The sequence below is a fragment of the Magallana gigas genome, chromosome 5, assembly GCF_963853765.1.
Source record: "Magallana gigas chromosome 5, xbMagGiga1.1, whole genome shotgun sequence".
In the NCBI taxonomy this organism is placed as follows: domain Eukaryota; kingdom Metazoa; phylum Mollusca; class Bivalvia; order Ostreida; family Ostreidae; genus Magallana; species Magallana gigas.
The window spans coordinates 31,352,487-31,368,636 of NC_088857.1; the positions used below are offsets into that span (position 1 = coordinate 31,352,487).

The 16,150-nt window shown below is 31.7% G+C and overlaps 1 protein-coding gene across 5 annotated transcripts in view; it reads right to left on the minus strand.

The window, feature by feature from the left end:
• The window catches only part of LOC105333422 (serine/threonine-protein kinase DCLK3), a 38,719-nt gene extending 24,477 nt beyond the window's left edge, over positions 1-14,242 (minus strand). For 3 of the 5 annotated variants that reach the window (XM_011436384.3, XM_011436382.3, XM_011436380.3), the window contains exons 1-2: positions 14,138-14,242; positions 738-1,279 (exon numbers count right to left, since the gene is read on the minus strand). In XM_011436384.3, coding sequence (XP_011434686.2) covers positions 738-1,149 — 412 coding nt within the window. In that variant the 5' untranslated portion in view covers positions 1,150-1,279; positions 14,138-14,242. Of the gene's footprint in view, positions 1-737; positions 1,280-4,776; positions 4,939-9,875; positions 10,017-14,137 lie in introns of those variants that run through there. The other 2 variants (XM_066084356.1, XM_066084357.1) reach the window with 2 other exon arrangements.
• Between the last annotated feature and the right edge of the window lie 1,908 nt (positions 14,243-16,150).

A 16,150-nucleotide genomic window follows, 5' to 3' on the forward strand; every position in this document is an offset into this window, starting at 1 on the left:
TCTTTCTTTTGGTTCTTGCCAATATTCATTTCAAAATTCTCAAAGTTATAATAAAAAATATTAATTAAACTTTCATTCCTATAAATATTGAAATGATTTTCAACATTTTGCAAAGATTTGGATGAAGTAACAGAACAGTCGTTGATTATCAATTGCTAGGTGAAACCTTCATGTGCTAATAGATTTCTTTTGACAACTCACAAAAGGATCAAAATAATTTAGGCTTGTTATTTTCATTTTTTCCATTTATTCACAAACTTAGAAAATTGAAGATTTTTTTTCATATTTGGCTATAAAAGGACAAAAACGTGAATCAAACAAGACCTATTTCAAGTGTAACAATTCAAATCCTGGCATTATTCAAAAACAAATTGTAAAATTCTCAAAAGAAGTAAATTAACCGACTTTTGAAAATGATCTCAAACAACTTATCACTAAATATATTGACATTTTACCATTAGGACTTTGCCTTCGTAAAACTAAACATTTTCTTAAGACAACACACGGGTTAGCTTTAACTACAGTAAACATTATTCGGAGTAACCTATAGTCCAGGCAAACACAAACAAATCCATTCACAATACCACAGCCAAAAATAAGTCAATGGCCAAGAACAGAAGTGAAAAATGAGTGGCACTTCCAAAATTAATGTCAACTGTGCTGTCAATAAAGTTCTAATTCTTCCACATGATAGATTACACCAAAATAAGCCTCTAATGAACAAGAATTCTACATACCGACAGACCAAGGCTCCAGTTCAGCTTTACCATACTTGATGGTCTTAAATCCTTCAAATCCTGCACAAACGTAATTTTCACCATCACTTAAATCCTCGATTTCTGTCACCCTTCTCCCAGACACAGGCGTAAAAATTTGCCGCACTCCATAGGGAAGGCTCAAATTTGAGGGCAATTTTCCTGTTAGGTCGTTCAGCAAATCGTTGAAGTTAAAATAACGATGAGGAGTGATGTAGAGTTTCTTGCCTTTGAAGTACCTGTCTCCGTTAACGAAAAATCTGACCTTCCTGGGTCGTCGTAGATCACGGTATCTGTCATCCGTTACGTCTTTGTGGGTTTGGGAGGCAGATACATTCATGTTAGGGTAGGGGCGCCTGGACATTGTATCGGTCATTTGGACTGCACTTAACATTGGGAGCAAATCTCCCACTCCTCAATATGATAAGTTGATGATGACCCTTGACCTCACAGCTTCTACTATGTCAATGGTTTCCTTCTCCCGACATTTGATGCTGTAGCAGGTTCATCATTTTTCAATTATCCTACAAAATAATAAAATAATATTCAACAACAATTAGTCTGCATGCATTCAAATTTGGAAAAAAAAGGTATTTTTTCTAATATATACCCACAGTACAACTCCCCATTTAATATCATTTTTGCTAGACAAGGGTCCATTTTAGTTGTGTATTTTAATGAAAATTATACAGAGATAACTTGAGAATAAGCAAATCAGACCCTTTGATACATATAAACAATAGAAGTAGCAATATCTTCATGATCAATGGAGAACGAATGACAATTTTTTCAAAAATTTAGGCTTGCTCTTTGTCTTGGACTCTTAATTTGCTCTGCAGTGTACGGTAGATTAATATATTCCTAATCAAAAGCAAAGAATTAATATCCGCGTAAAATCACGAGAAGCACCCCTCGCAGGATTTAAAATCTCGCTTTTATTCTATGAGAGGGGAGAACTACAAGAGATAAGGATAAAAATACCGCATTCGCGATTTCATATTCTCGCAATGACAGGATCTCGGAATTGTAAAATAAGGAATCTACAGTATATATGTCATATTTTGAACACAATAGAATGATATATTTGACAAATTCCAAAACCATAAAATCAATATATTAACACATGATCAAAATGAAAGTCATAACCAACCTTTAATACTTTAAACAACTAAGTAATCTTTTTATATCCCTACCAGATTAAAACTTGCCATTGTAAAGTAGCCATTGTGTCATTTAATTTCTTTAATACTGTATTCACCTAATTCTTTTCGTTTTGAACATAAACTCTTTAACAAAAAATGTTTAAGGTTAATAAGGTATGTTTATTGTCTTCACGAATTTCAAAAGAATGCTAAAACTATAAATAGCATATATACATGTACATTACACTCATATATGCTTGGCAATGCATGACTTACTTTGGATCCATTTAATTACCGTAACCAATAAATGTACTTTAGTGAACACCCGTCCAGTATAAACCAGTAAATGCCTACTAAAACTACATGCTATTTCTGCCCATTCACTGGCATTAAGAGAAAATGGTTTCACCTTATGATAAATCTCATCCAAATATTAAATTCAGACAAATATTTACATATTTATTTTCAACATTTAGGAGGGACTGAGGGGAGGGGGTCGGGATGGTTATTGGCCATTTCGTAAACTTAAGAGATGTATATACTCCATGTTTATATAGCAAATAGCAACTTTCGTAATTTCTCCTTGTGTCTTTACATTAACTGGTACTCTATTTAAAAGTATACTTTTATGTTTAGGTGATAATACTTATCATTCAAGGATATATAATATGTGCTTGACTTTTTACTTTTACAATTACTGGTAAGAGACCAAGATATAAATCTGTAGTTGAAATGATTCTAAATTGTAATTTAAACATTCATGCAGTTCCAAATAATAAAGATCGCGAGAGGTATGACACATAGAGAATACTGTGCAGTTCCTGTAATTCATACAGTATTGAGTAACTGCTCCAGGACATGCAATCTATTGGATTGCAGTTTTTATTATCAAAAGTTTTCTAAGGTTTAAAATACATGCAGTTTTCAATAACACAATTGTAACCTAACAGGGTGCCTTAGTTAGCCTGAAATACCCCTCTTATCCTTTGATTTTACTGTAAATTTAAAATTAGGCTTTTCAATATCAGATTTCAATGAATTTAGATGCGCCAAATGGAAGTTTGATAATTGTTAAATAATATAAATATATATATACATATATGTACCTATAAGCACTTAACCAAAAAGGTAACATGTAAAATTAGGAGAAACCTTTTTGTTTTTTGATCATACAATTTTATTAGGATGTAAAATGTAAACAATTAATAAACAGCTTTTTTTTTGTGGTCCATGCATGCATGGGGCTATGAAAGATGAAGTGATACACCAGCCCATCAATTAATTGGGGTAAAAAATTTACAAAACCAGTTGACACAGCTATATGTATTTTTTCTGCAATGCGAAATTGATAAAACATCGATAAATGAATGTGCATCAATATGTAAAGTCCTTCTTTTATTTTCAAAAGTTTATTACTTAAAGTTTTCATTAAAGAATATTATAAAATCACAATATTATGCCCTACTTGCTTTTAATAAGTCATTAATCAAGACTATACAAATTTTTAATTAAATAAACTAAGCATAAACTAGTTTTGACCAGTGCATGCACGGGTTGACATTGCATATGATATCGGACATTTACTAAATAGATGCATCGACACACCGTGTTGTTGACACTTTAAACCTAAAATAATGCTATTAATTTCACTACACTCTGCTTAGATAGAATAATCTAACTGTCTCGGGACAGGCCTTCACCACAGTTAAAATCCCTCCCATATACCCGTAATGTAGCAACAAATTGCAGAATCGCTCCGAAACGATTTTGGAGAAAATTATTGAAATTGCATTGAAAATAACATTCAAATTATTAATAACAAACCATTTTGAGGCTGTAAATACTTTTCATCTAAAAATTTAATTCATATTAATGAGGAATTCAACACTTTTTCATCAACATTTTTTACTTGCTTTGAATTTACACACCATATTGACCTTCGGAACTTTCGGGATTTTTCATATTCAATGCACTGAGTTATAGTTATCTCTGGTATTTCCTTTGATGAACAGAATATATGACAAATTTTCAATGAAAACACGTATTTATAATATCGTTTATGAGTTTATCCATGCAAATGTGATATGTGGAAACATAAACTAATTAAAAGAGCATCCCGTGATTTAGCGTGAATGTAATGCGCATGCGCAAGGTTGTAAAATCCAAAAAATCCAGATGACTCACAGATTTTTAAAGGAATTTTTGTTGATTATGAATTAGCGAAGCTTGATTGAGAAAAAATAAAAACAAATTGGTAATCTTCAAGTACCAATGATGTTTAGAATATACAAACCAAAAGACAGTAGTCTTCCGATTTCTCGATGTTAAAGCCCAAAAATTTGAGTCTATTATTTTAATATAGTAGTATAGATATAAGTAAAGGTTTGAACATTTAAAGCATTTCTGATATCAAATATTTTGGTGTGGGGTTGATGGGGGAGGACAATTGCGCAAGACAAATGCTTGCTTTAATTTGCCATTTTAGATTGTTCTGTAAATGGCATTCAGTGAATTGTATTGAATTTTTTTTCCAATTCACTACCATATTTATGAAATCAATAAAAATCCTACTCAACTTTTCTACTAGTATGGTGGGAATGACACTTGCAAACTTTTGACAATTGGAATTTTCCAATATTTAAAATTGGATGTCCTTCATATCAATATATTAACATTAAAACTTAAGCTGTCACAGCATATTGAATTTGATCCATTTTCCTACAAAGCACTCCAAATATAGGTCATATAAGAAACTACCAAAACTTTGTCCATTGATATGTACTGTCAGAAAAAAAAACTATTTAAACAAAAAAAAATAAAGTTTTTGCAAATCTTAGTTCTTTAGAATGAATACTATGAATTTAGAGGTTTATACATACGCATGACAATTCCAACGAGCAAAAACCAGTAGGTGGTTACATTTTCTGTGTTTTATCTTGTACACCCGGAGCGAAACGCATTGATTTCCAATACGATGGACTAAGGGATGACACCCACATTCCCGCGGATTATCCTAGAGATAACCACGAAATCTCTGTACAGAAAAGTATAAATCATTCGTTGAAGACTGGAACACGAGTCTCCGCCATGCAGGCCTTTATATCAACTCACACAATGCTGTCATAAAACTTCTGGGATTTGTTCTTATACAATGTGAAGATTTCATGCTTCTTTTTTTCCGTTTTTTTTGTTCAGATCCTCTTTCCCTGTCGGATTAAACATCCTGACACACAGAGCTTGCTGCAGGGTGCACTCAGGTACAGATTATGTGTACGTCATCTCCCTTGATTTATTTATGGACCAGGATTGGATACAGGCAGGACATTGCATCCTGGGAGATATGAACATCAGGATAAAATGCTGTCATTCCCATAGAATAATTCCCTGTTATAAACATGAATTAAACCCCCTGTGCACTAAATTAAGCTATTCAAAACCAAGCATATGCCAACTAGAAGAAAATTTTGAGTTAGTTGTCACTAAAATGTATGCATCGATCAAGACTTAAATCCCGTACAGGATGTGACAGATCATGTTGCTCACTGGCAAAGCAGGAATATTATACATTTCTAATATAAATTCACTATCATATGTCTATATATGGAAACATAGTGGGAAAAATACAACTATAATGAATTCAAAAAGTGTAGAATTGATAAAGAATAGTACACTGAGCTGTCATCTCCAGGGTATCAATTAAAACATGATATGGCCACTGTGCCAGTAGAGGATAATGAGATAAGGATATAGATCGAAGACTAAGTGGGTGTCAGGGATAGGAAATAGTTCTTGAAGGTTGTTTATTTCTTCAATCAAAATTTGCATTTTTTCATATACAGAATACAGAATATAAGCTAATATTTAAAATCATTATTCAGAAGTATCTCAAGTTTTGTGAAGAATATCCTGGTATCAAAACTTAATTAAAATTGCAAACCTTTAAATCTGTTTTGGGGGAAATATCACATACTCACAGTGCATCCATGGCCATGCATGCAAGAAGGAACTTTATGAACATGGGACTTAATTGGGTGAACATCTATTTGGTTAAATACGTCAGTAAAACTCATGTAGAGTGAATACGGATCTAGTAAAGTCTCAGATATAGCAAATTTTGGAAAAGTTTCTGGAAGAATTCCTCGCAAATCCTTGACATTTTTCACTACAATATTGGTTGTAACAAATTAATGGGTACAAAGTAAAAAGATTTTGAGTCCCATATATAGTGGTGAAAAATAACAAAATTTACATTGGGCCTATTGCAAATTTGTTATACTTATCATTATTAATTTGTTATATGGATAGAGTAAAGAAAATACACTATTCCCTATGATTTCGCTATTGCCAAGTTTAACTGTATTATCATATGGATATATGTGTAGGTAATCTTCTGATATATTATAAATATCAGAGCATGAAACATGCATGTTTATGCTTCCTCATTCAAGGGTTAAAGTAACATAAAATAATTTTCACTTAGATTGGAGAAAAAAAAATCCTTTATGCAAATTCAGAACTAAAGACTGAAATCCGGAGTGCACTCTCGTTTATTTGTTTACAGCTCACAAATCATTCAATTTGAATATTTCCTGGGCAGTCAAGTAATTAAACTAATCTACATGAAATCAATAAACATACTGAACATACAAAGGCAACCCTCTTAAAGAACAATATGTTCAATTTAAAACCAAAGAATTCAGGACCTATACGTAACTCAGCCATTATGCTTCAACAAGACTTATATCACGTAAACAAATATCAGTTACATAAAAGGTAAATTTTAGTACACAAATGCATGAAACAAATTGCTAGGATCAATCCCTTCCAACTTCTTTTCAATCTCTAGAGCTATTTACCATATGAGGGTGTTCCCTTCTGTGTGCAAGACTGGGCAAACATTCACTGCAAATATATTTCATATTATCTCCTAAGAGCAAAAAGTGAAAATGAAATCTGTCTTCCTATTCAAATTGAATCCAACTTAAATATTTGTGTGACAGAGAGAATCAAAGAGAAGATATCAGATCATAAAGTATTGCAATAAAGCAGAAGACAGTATTTTATAGAAACAAGCATTAAATCAGAGAACAAAGATATTCAACAACACACAGATATGTCTGTACATATATATGTGTGATATCAATCTCCCTGAATTTAAACTCTTTAGGAATTTAAAGAAATTTCTTTCAATATCACAAGAAATCAATTCTGTTCATGATTGCTGGCTAAAACTCAACATATCCTAATCGTTGTTGCCAACAGTTGTACTCAGTAAAATTGTAAAACTCAAAAACATTTTTTTGCTTATAAAGTGAGAATTAGTCCCTAATTTCGCAAAACCATGTAAACAGTTGCTCCACTCCAGTTTGACATTTAACAAACAGGGTAATGCAGTCCTGCGAAGATCTTTCGAAAGATCAAGACAACCTTCTCTACACCACTGAAGTTCCTAAACAGCATGTTTGTCTCGATGTCATGTACAAACAACCCACCGCATAATGATCAATGTGACATAACTTTGTCAAAAGCCTGAAGTTCAAGTTCAAAGCCATTTTTGAAGTCTATGCATTATAATATGCCTCAGAGTGTTGGCTTCACTCTCTGATCAGAACTCACTTTGAAAGCATCAAGGCTTTGGGCTTCTATAACACTGGAATTGTTACATAATGCAAAAAATAAATGCATTAAACAAATTTGAAAAGGATACTTTGCTTTGAGTAGAGATATCATTGCAAAAGCAGCATTGGAGCCATTTATTTGCACTATACTGCAATGCCTTTGGTTGAGAATCTCATAACAAACTGAGAAGAATAAAGTCAATGATCGATGTTCATTCCATGAAATCTGCCTATAAACTATTGTACCATCATTAAAATGTGCATTTTTATATTGATTTGTGAATTCATTCTGAAATGAAAATGTTTGTTCCAAAATATTATTTCTTCAGTTTGAATCAACATGCTTAATTTATGTGTTGTATTATTGATTTCATGTATATACTCTCTGGGTTCCAACACTAACACACTTGGTCCTCTGGTCCATAAGTATACTGCAAATAGTTAAAGTCTTTTTTTTTTATTTATAATGATCAACAGAATGTTCTGCCATAATGCAATGATATGTACAGATCTAGAAAAATGACCAGATTGATATTTTGCATAAGCCAGGAATGCTTATTGCTTAAAGGTTGCAACATCACAAATTCAGATTGATATACAATATGTATTCTTTAAACAGGTGTGCGAGTTTCATCAAATTATTTATGATTTCCAAATTGATTTCTGTACAGTTAATGCAAATATAGGCCATATTTTGGCAATGAGAGCAGTAATACCAAATACCCTTCACTTGAAAAGATATAATACATGTAATTAACACAGGCTGAGTTTCTTTACAGCAAATCATAAAAGTACATTAAAAAAAAAAAATTCACTACTTTTACTTGAAATCAAAGACTGCAGTCCCTTATCATCAAAAGCTAATACAAATGTACAAAATGTATATGCTTTGAATGGATGAGAAAGATGATAAACAAGAAATGTACATAATGTACAAGTTATAAGACAGTGTTTCAATTTATACTTATAAGATGCAATATGATAGGAATGATCTAAAATGCAACTGAATTTTTTATACTGTCAGCAGGTTGGACAGAGTTCTCACAGAGTGTTAACAACAGCTCTGATGGTGTACTAAAATGGTCCCATTGGCAATTATTCCGATGACAGGGACTCCTCACCAACAGGAGACAAAATCTCTGTAACCAGACAATGTTCAGACGTTGCTCTTGTTCTCCTGTTGTCCTGTTACTCCAAAATCAAAGCCTTAGATGTTTACCCTCATTAAGGGTTGCCAAATCTACATGACAAAGCACTAAAAGAGCCAGGATCCAAACAAAACCTGGACAAAATAAACAGAGGATCCTAACAATTATTGACACCATAAAAGTTTCCATTGGCCCATTACATTAGAGGCATTTAAACATTATCTGGTGCAGTTTTATCCATCTTTGATAATGATGAGATCGCATTGTTGTACATGAAGTGTGCCAATACACTAAACATAGAAACGTAGAGACAAAATGGCAACCGTTACTACATATCTATATTTGATGTCATGGTAAATGTATTGATGTTTTTCAACGAAAATGTTCATTCAAACAAATTGGCATTTAACAATAGTTCTTTTTTGGCAATTTAAATTACCAGCAAACAATGCACAACTATATCAAAGGAAAACCAACTAAACTTCTTTTCATTATGATGTAATGCATTTGCTGCTTCAATTGCAATCAAATGGCTTACTGTAGAATTAATTAAGCAAAACATACATGTATATAATACATCCAAAACTTTTTTACAGAGAAATGCTCCCAACTATTGTACAAAATAATTTGATTTTGAATAAAAAAGAGAGAGATGCCAGAGAACAAAACTAGTATGCCCCCACCTTACCCATCCTTTAGCCTCACTATCCTTTCATTTTACAAAAAGCAATAGCATTATAATTTTAAAAAGTTCCATAAAATTCATGAGACACAATGATATCAATGCAAAAGGTGAAATTTCTTCATCTCAAACTTAGCGCTTTATATATATACTTTGTCATTACATATGTGATGATATTCTCTTTCAGACTCAATGCTAATAGTCACCTACATACATTTTACTACCATGAACAATTCATAAATTGGCATAACAATTCATTGGCCAACATGACAAATGTCAATAAGTACAACAGTGCATGAACTCTGCAATGAAAGATTTTTTTAAATCTTTGAACTTTATTTATTTCTCCAATTTATCAAAACTGCATTTGATGGAGACAGCATCAGAGCATCGTATTACTTAGTAAGCCCCAAGTCATATGGCTGCAAACGAAGTGACCTCATTATTTATATAGCTCACCTTATTAATATTTCAAACAATACATAATATAAATATATGAGTAAGTAGGTAACTAGGACCATAAAACCTACCGCTAATCCCAGTACATTATAAGGTTAATCCAAGGAAGAAATCCATGCTCTCTACAGTGAATGCAAATAAGCAATTCTATCAAAATCCTCAAGATGCAAAATCAACAATGTCTGAACATTTGCAACACGTACACAAATTTAAAGTACCTGGAATTCTCAATTTTAAAAAACGGTCATTTGATTCTCTTTCCTTTTTCGATAAAACACTTTTTTTCCACCTGCTCAGCAATGAAATATTCCTGATTAATCTAAGCTTCCATGGTTGACAAGGGTGTTACTCTAATTCCAGTGACTGTTTATGGTTATAATGCAAATTCATACAAAGTTTAAAAATTAATCCCTTTGTTAATCTCATCAGCTTACTGATGATTCGAAGGCTGGTTCTTTAAACACATTTCCCAATCTCATTGCACCAATAAAATCTCAAACACGATTTATCCATCGGCATTTGACAACACAGATATAGCCAAAGCACTGTCGATAATGGTGAAGAATTTTAAGTCCTTGTCAAAGAATAACAAAAAGGATAGGATAAAAAAAAAATATAACTCAGCATTTAAAAGAACAATGTGCAGTCTTCTGAGTAATGAACACAAAACAGAGATCTGCTCAGTTGCTTCCCTTGATTGTGGACCTTTGCCAAAATCACTATCAAGTACGTTGAAAGACTTGCGGGTAGAGTTACCAAATTTCTGACAACAGATAAAAACTCCACACATTGCATGTTCGATCAAATACATTCAGTGATCTATTTCTGCCAGCTATAAGTTTAAAAGCTACAATTTTATAGGTGAAAATGTTACTCTTTTGTAGGACAGCATAAAGAAAATTTTCGAGTGAGGTAAATCTTTCCTCTCTAGGGCATATTTTAATGTTCTATATTGTGTAAATTAAGATGTCTTGATAAAATGAGTTCTATCAGAAACCTTGGAAGGCAATATATACATAGTAGGTATATAACTCTATTTACAAATCTGTTGAAATTTAAAGGTACAAAAATTTCCAACAACATAAGAATCATGACTGATTACAGCTTTTTAGCTCTTAATGTATAAAAGAAAATTCACCTGTTAAAGTTAAAGAAACCCAGTATCACTTGAACAAAAGATTGCTGGCTGTAATCTCTAATACAGAGTACCAATTATGGATGTATAAATAAACAAATATAAAAACATCGTGACTTAATACTCAAAATAAAAAAAAAACTTCAATTTAATTTCAATACACTTTTTTTGAATTATATAATTATAGGATCCCTGGTGGTTTAAGTTTCACTACTTCTGCTAAATTAAAAGATTTCTTAGTAGAATTGACAACTCAGCCACTTTCCTATTTCCATCAAACGTTTCCCTTTTTAATAAAGAACTCATTCCTTTAATTCTAGCAAAGTAAATATTGGTAAATCATGGCTAATGGAAAAGTTATGGCAAAATCCTTAAATAGCATTTAGCAGCTCTTTTATAGAAGGGAAAGGGAATAAATGAATTACTTGTAAACTGTTTACTTCATTTAAGCCGTACATTTACATTATTTAAATCGATAATTAAAACTAAATGTAAATTCTTTAATAGATAAAAAACATGAAATATTTTAATATCTACATTTGTGAATTAATTCCAGCAATAATCAATAAAGCAAATTCAGCTACACCGATGTTGAATAAATATTCATCTACATTCTTGGGTTTTTATTTCTTGTCAGATTTAAATTAATTCTCACATTGCGACTAGTCCCAATTGTAATAATCAACTAGGAAAATCCACTTTGCATTTAATTTTGCAAAATAATGATATAAATGTGGTGATCGAGGATAAGCTACTATTTGCCCAATTGCACTTGATTTTTGTCTTAGTTATATGACTGCACAATAAATGCTTTATTGACTGCAGAGTGGCTGGAAATTGATATATAGCATAATAGATCTGGTGGATATAATGCGGGGTGGGTTTTCTTTATTTCAAATAAATATAACTTTTAATTGTTAATGTATTCAACTGTAGTTTGAGCAAACTCCTATAATTAAACGTAAGAAATTACTGGTAATATCCGCGCGTAAAATCACAAGATGGGTTTCGCAGAATTTAAAATATCACTTTTATTTCACCGACAGATGTAAACTAAATAAAACTATATGATAAAAGTTTGGCATTCGTGATTTGAAGTCCTTGCAATTTGATACAAAACAGTTAAATCATGGAATTAAGTACTGGCATAAGATAAGGAATCTACAGTATACTCGGTCAAATGTTCTTCTTGATTTAAGGATGTCAAATCTTTACATTATAAATTCCTGTACAAATTGTTCCCAGTCATTTACTAATTTCTAGGGGTAAAAAATATGATTTGACTCAATAAATAAATACATTTTTTTTCATGATTTCCAATCTTTTTTTTACTGATAATTAAATGTTTATGTGTCTTTGTTAGGGAAATTGCCAAATTATATTTGAAATAGCAAGATCTTTGGTTTGAATACATGCAGCTGAAGCAATATCTATTAAGTCATTTACCATGCACGCAACTACCCATACCAAAAAAAGTTATACAGAGTCATAACTATTTTGCAACTAAACTGGTAACTTTTTAGTGCCTCAAATTTGAGGTACAAAAAAGTTATGACTGATTTGTAACTATATTTGTCTTTGTCGTTTTGAAGTATAACTAAAATGTTATATATATATATATGTTTTCATATTCAGGGCAAGAGTTATATGTATTATTATTATACCTGCTGGAATTTAAAATTTTAGTCAGGACTTACATGTATAACTTATATCAATCTTCTGGGATTTCTCTCAGACATTTTAATAATCGATTCAATGGGAATTGAGATTTCTTCTTGCTTCACTCCTATAATTTGTGTGTATACTTGACTTGTGAGCCTTTATCACTGTTGTTAAAATTTATTAATTTCTCAAATCTGACAGCTTTATAAGGTTAGCTTTGAATCCATCATTAAAATCTCTAAAGCCTTTCTTACAATGTCTGTCACAAGGCAAATATCTGTACCAGAGATACAGTTCTAATTACCTAGATATCACAACCAAGGCAAGAAGAATGTATAATCTTAAAATGTCCGGGACTGGGTGTAAAGATTTTGATTTTTGTGAGGAAAATAAGGACTGCATATACGTATGTGCTATATATATTTCTTAATTAAAATGAAGTTGTTTATATCAAAATTTTAGATGACATAGTATCAGTTTATCTTATATATCATATACATGGTATTAATTGATTAATTGAAATATTCTACATGAGCAGTTATAGGGGAGAAATTTTTATCAATGAAACACTAAATGCATGTTTAATTATGTATGGTAGGTCAATAAATTGAAGAAAAACAAAATGACAACATATAGATTTTTGTTCTAAAAATTGTTGGTTGTATAATGCACGATTTGCATGCATGAACTAACACTATATATATCGAGTGTTTCGATCATAAATAATTATATACTTCAATATACTGCTCTTTGGCAGGGCAAAATTTCAACTAGTTTGAAAAATAAATGACTAATCAACAGCAGCTGATTGAAAAACTAAAACATACTCTGCTAAACTTATTAATATTTTAATTTAACTGTCTATAAATAAAAACAGCAGCCCATTATTATTAAAGGGTTTATAATTACTTTTCAGTCATTTAATAGTATTGATTGAAAATTGCAATTTTTTTTCTCACAAACTGTGTCAGTTAAACAATAATTGATAATTAGTAAAAAAGTTAAAAATTTGAACAATTAAATCATTTTTACATTATAAATAAACATTGCATGGTGTGCACATTTAAAAATTTAAATTAAGTGTTAGGAAAAGTGGAATAACCATAAAAATCGAAAAAAAACAATATTTCCTTTCATAATAAATCTCTAAAACGGGTTTTCAGTTACATATATTTACTATAGTTCAAAATATATAGCTTATTAATAAATATAACCTGGTCCCATGAGTGATTTGGGATTGCAAAACTCGTCTTAAACAATTATATAGTTTATCTATAACAACAGTCCTTGCAATTTCATTGTACGTGTCATGTCGTTTTCGTATTAATTAATTATTTGAAACAAGTTGGATAACTGACACTCTGATAGCGATCTATAGTGGCGGTATATGGCCGTTGTCAACAACGCGCACTTGCAGGGAGCTCGTTTTTGAAGCCCGTAAAAACAATTAATATAAAGTAAAACAGGAGTAGAATAAGAATATGCCCAACATCTTACAAAAAAGAAACAGTCGTCTCATCAAACCCATACACTTACCGTCTCTAAATTGAACTTTTTACACATATTTCCATACCACCGTTACCACTTCAGCCGCCATCTTTGTTTTCTGACGTCACGAGGTTCGCTATGGGGAAAAAGATAAGTCGCGGCAAGAAGTTTTAACGATTTGTTTCTCTTAGACATTTGCGTTATTTTAATAATGATACAGTATGTTATAAATTCCTATCACATACGAAATATTGAGAGAGAGAGAGAGAGAGAGAGAGAGAGAGAGATGCCCGTGGGCTAAAATGATCACATGGCAGTGAAAAAACTGACAAGTTAGTGACCGTAGGATGTGGACAAAGATAAAAGCTGAATATTGTATGAAGCATAGATAGCGATGTGAGGATAGAGATGTTCATATATGTGATAAATTGAAGACCCTAAAACTGTACAGGAGCGAGTCAAAAATACTGGACTTTGGGTGAAAAGAATGTACCCCGCCCATCGTAAGGAGAGATAGGCCAGGTTCATGTCCATTTCTAAACCTGTTTTGATATATTCTAACAAGTTACTAAGAATAACATTTTATTAGATACCCCCTTTAAAAAAAAAAATCAACGAAACCTACGGGGACTAAAAAGTCTATATCTCTGTATTTCCGTCTGTCTGTCTGTAAACCATTCGATCTCTTCCAACCTCGTTTTCCACCCTTGTTTTTCATTAAAGTTAAGTGAATTGATTTGAAACTCGCTGCTTGGCTTTAAAAAATAGAAAAACCGTCGATCAAGTTTGCCTTTGTTACTTCTAATTATTAATAACAAGTATTTGAGTAAATCATTATTAAATGTGACTCGTATTTACGGGTTCCTGCTACACTTGTTCCAATTTTATGAGAGAAGACTCGTGCTTTTAAAACCACTGATATAGTGAAATACAGCAAAAAAGTATCTTAATACATATTGTTATACTTTCATACTGAAATCTGATTGGTTAAGACGCAGTTCATAATCCGTTCTATTACCCTCAGCGTTAGCAACACACTTAACAACGGGTAACATTATATAAATAGTGCCTGTTTGGGAGGGTAACCGTTGAAATTGACACCCCGAGAAAACCATTGTCAACCGACGCGAAGCGGAGGTTGACAAAGGTTTTCGAGGGGTGTCAATTTCAACGGTTATCCTCCCAAACAGGCACTATTTATTTTGTTATACTGAATGTCTTAATTTTTAAGAAAATTTTACTGCTTTTATATATAGGAATAACGTGAATTCTATGGAACGCCAAATTAACATATATTCAAATATTTGTACCTATCTTCAAATAATTGTACCTATCTTCAATTCAATTGTACCTATAACACTGTGCCGGTTAATAATGCCAGTGCATTTTTGCACCCGCTTAAGCTGCATATATCGAAAAATTCAAAATTGCCATATGATAGACCATTGCTTAAAGAGTTAACAACCACCTTTGTTATCATTGTATCTCACCTGTCAGGTGAGATATTTACCTTTCAAAAGTAAATTCCTATAGGAAAATAATTTTTCCCATGGGAAAAACAATATTCCTGTAGGTAATTTGAAATTTCCTATCGGAATACAAGAACTTCGTATAGGAATTTCAATTCCGATAGGATTTGATAAAATCCGATAGGAAAACTTAATATCTTATAGGAAAACTACATGTCTGAATCAAATTCTTACAGGAAATACCATTCTCCTATAGGAAATATAATTCCTAGAGGAATTTTTTAAAATCCTATAGGATTGTCAATATTTCCTGTAGGAGAATCAATTCTCCTATGGGAATTATCATTTTCCGATGGGATATTAATTTTTAAAGGTAAATATCTCACCTGTCAGGTGAAACACACTAAAAACAAAAGTGGTTATATACTCACTAGACAATGGTCTATCATTTGGTATACATGGATTTTTCCGAAACTGCATCTTAAGCGGGTGCAAAAATGTAATTCAATTGTACCTATCTTCAATTCAATTGTACCTATCTTCAAAGTGAATTAGAGATAGGTACAATTCAATTATACCTATCTTTAATTCA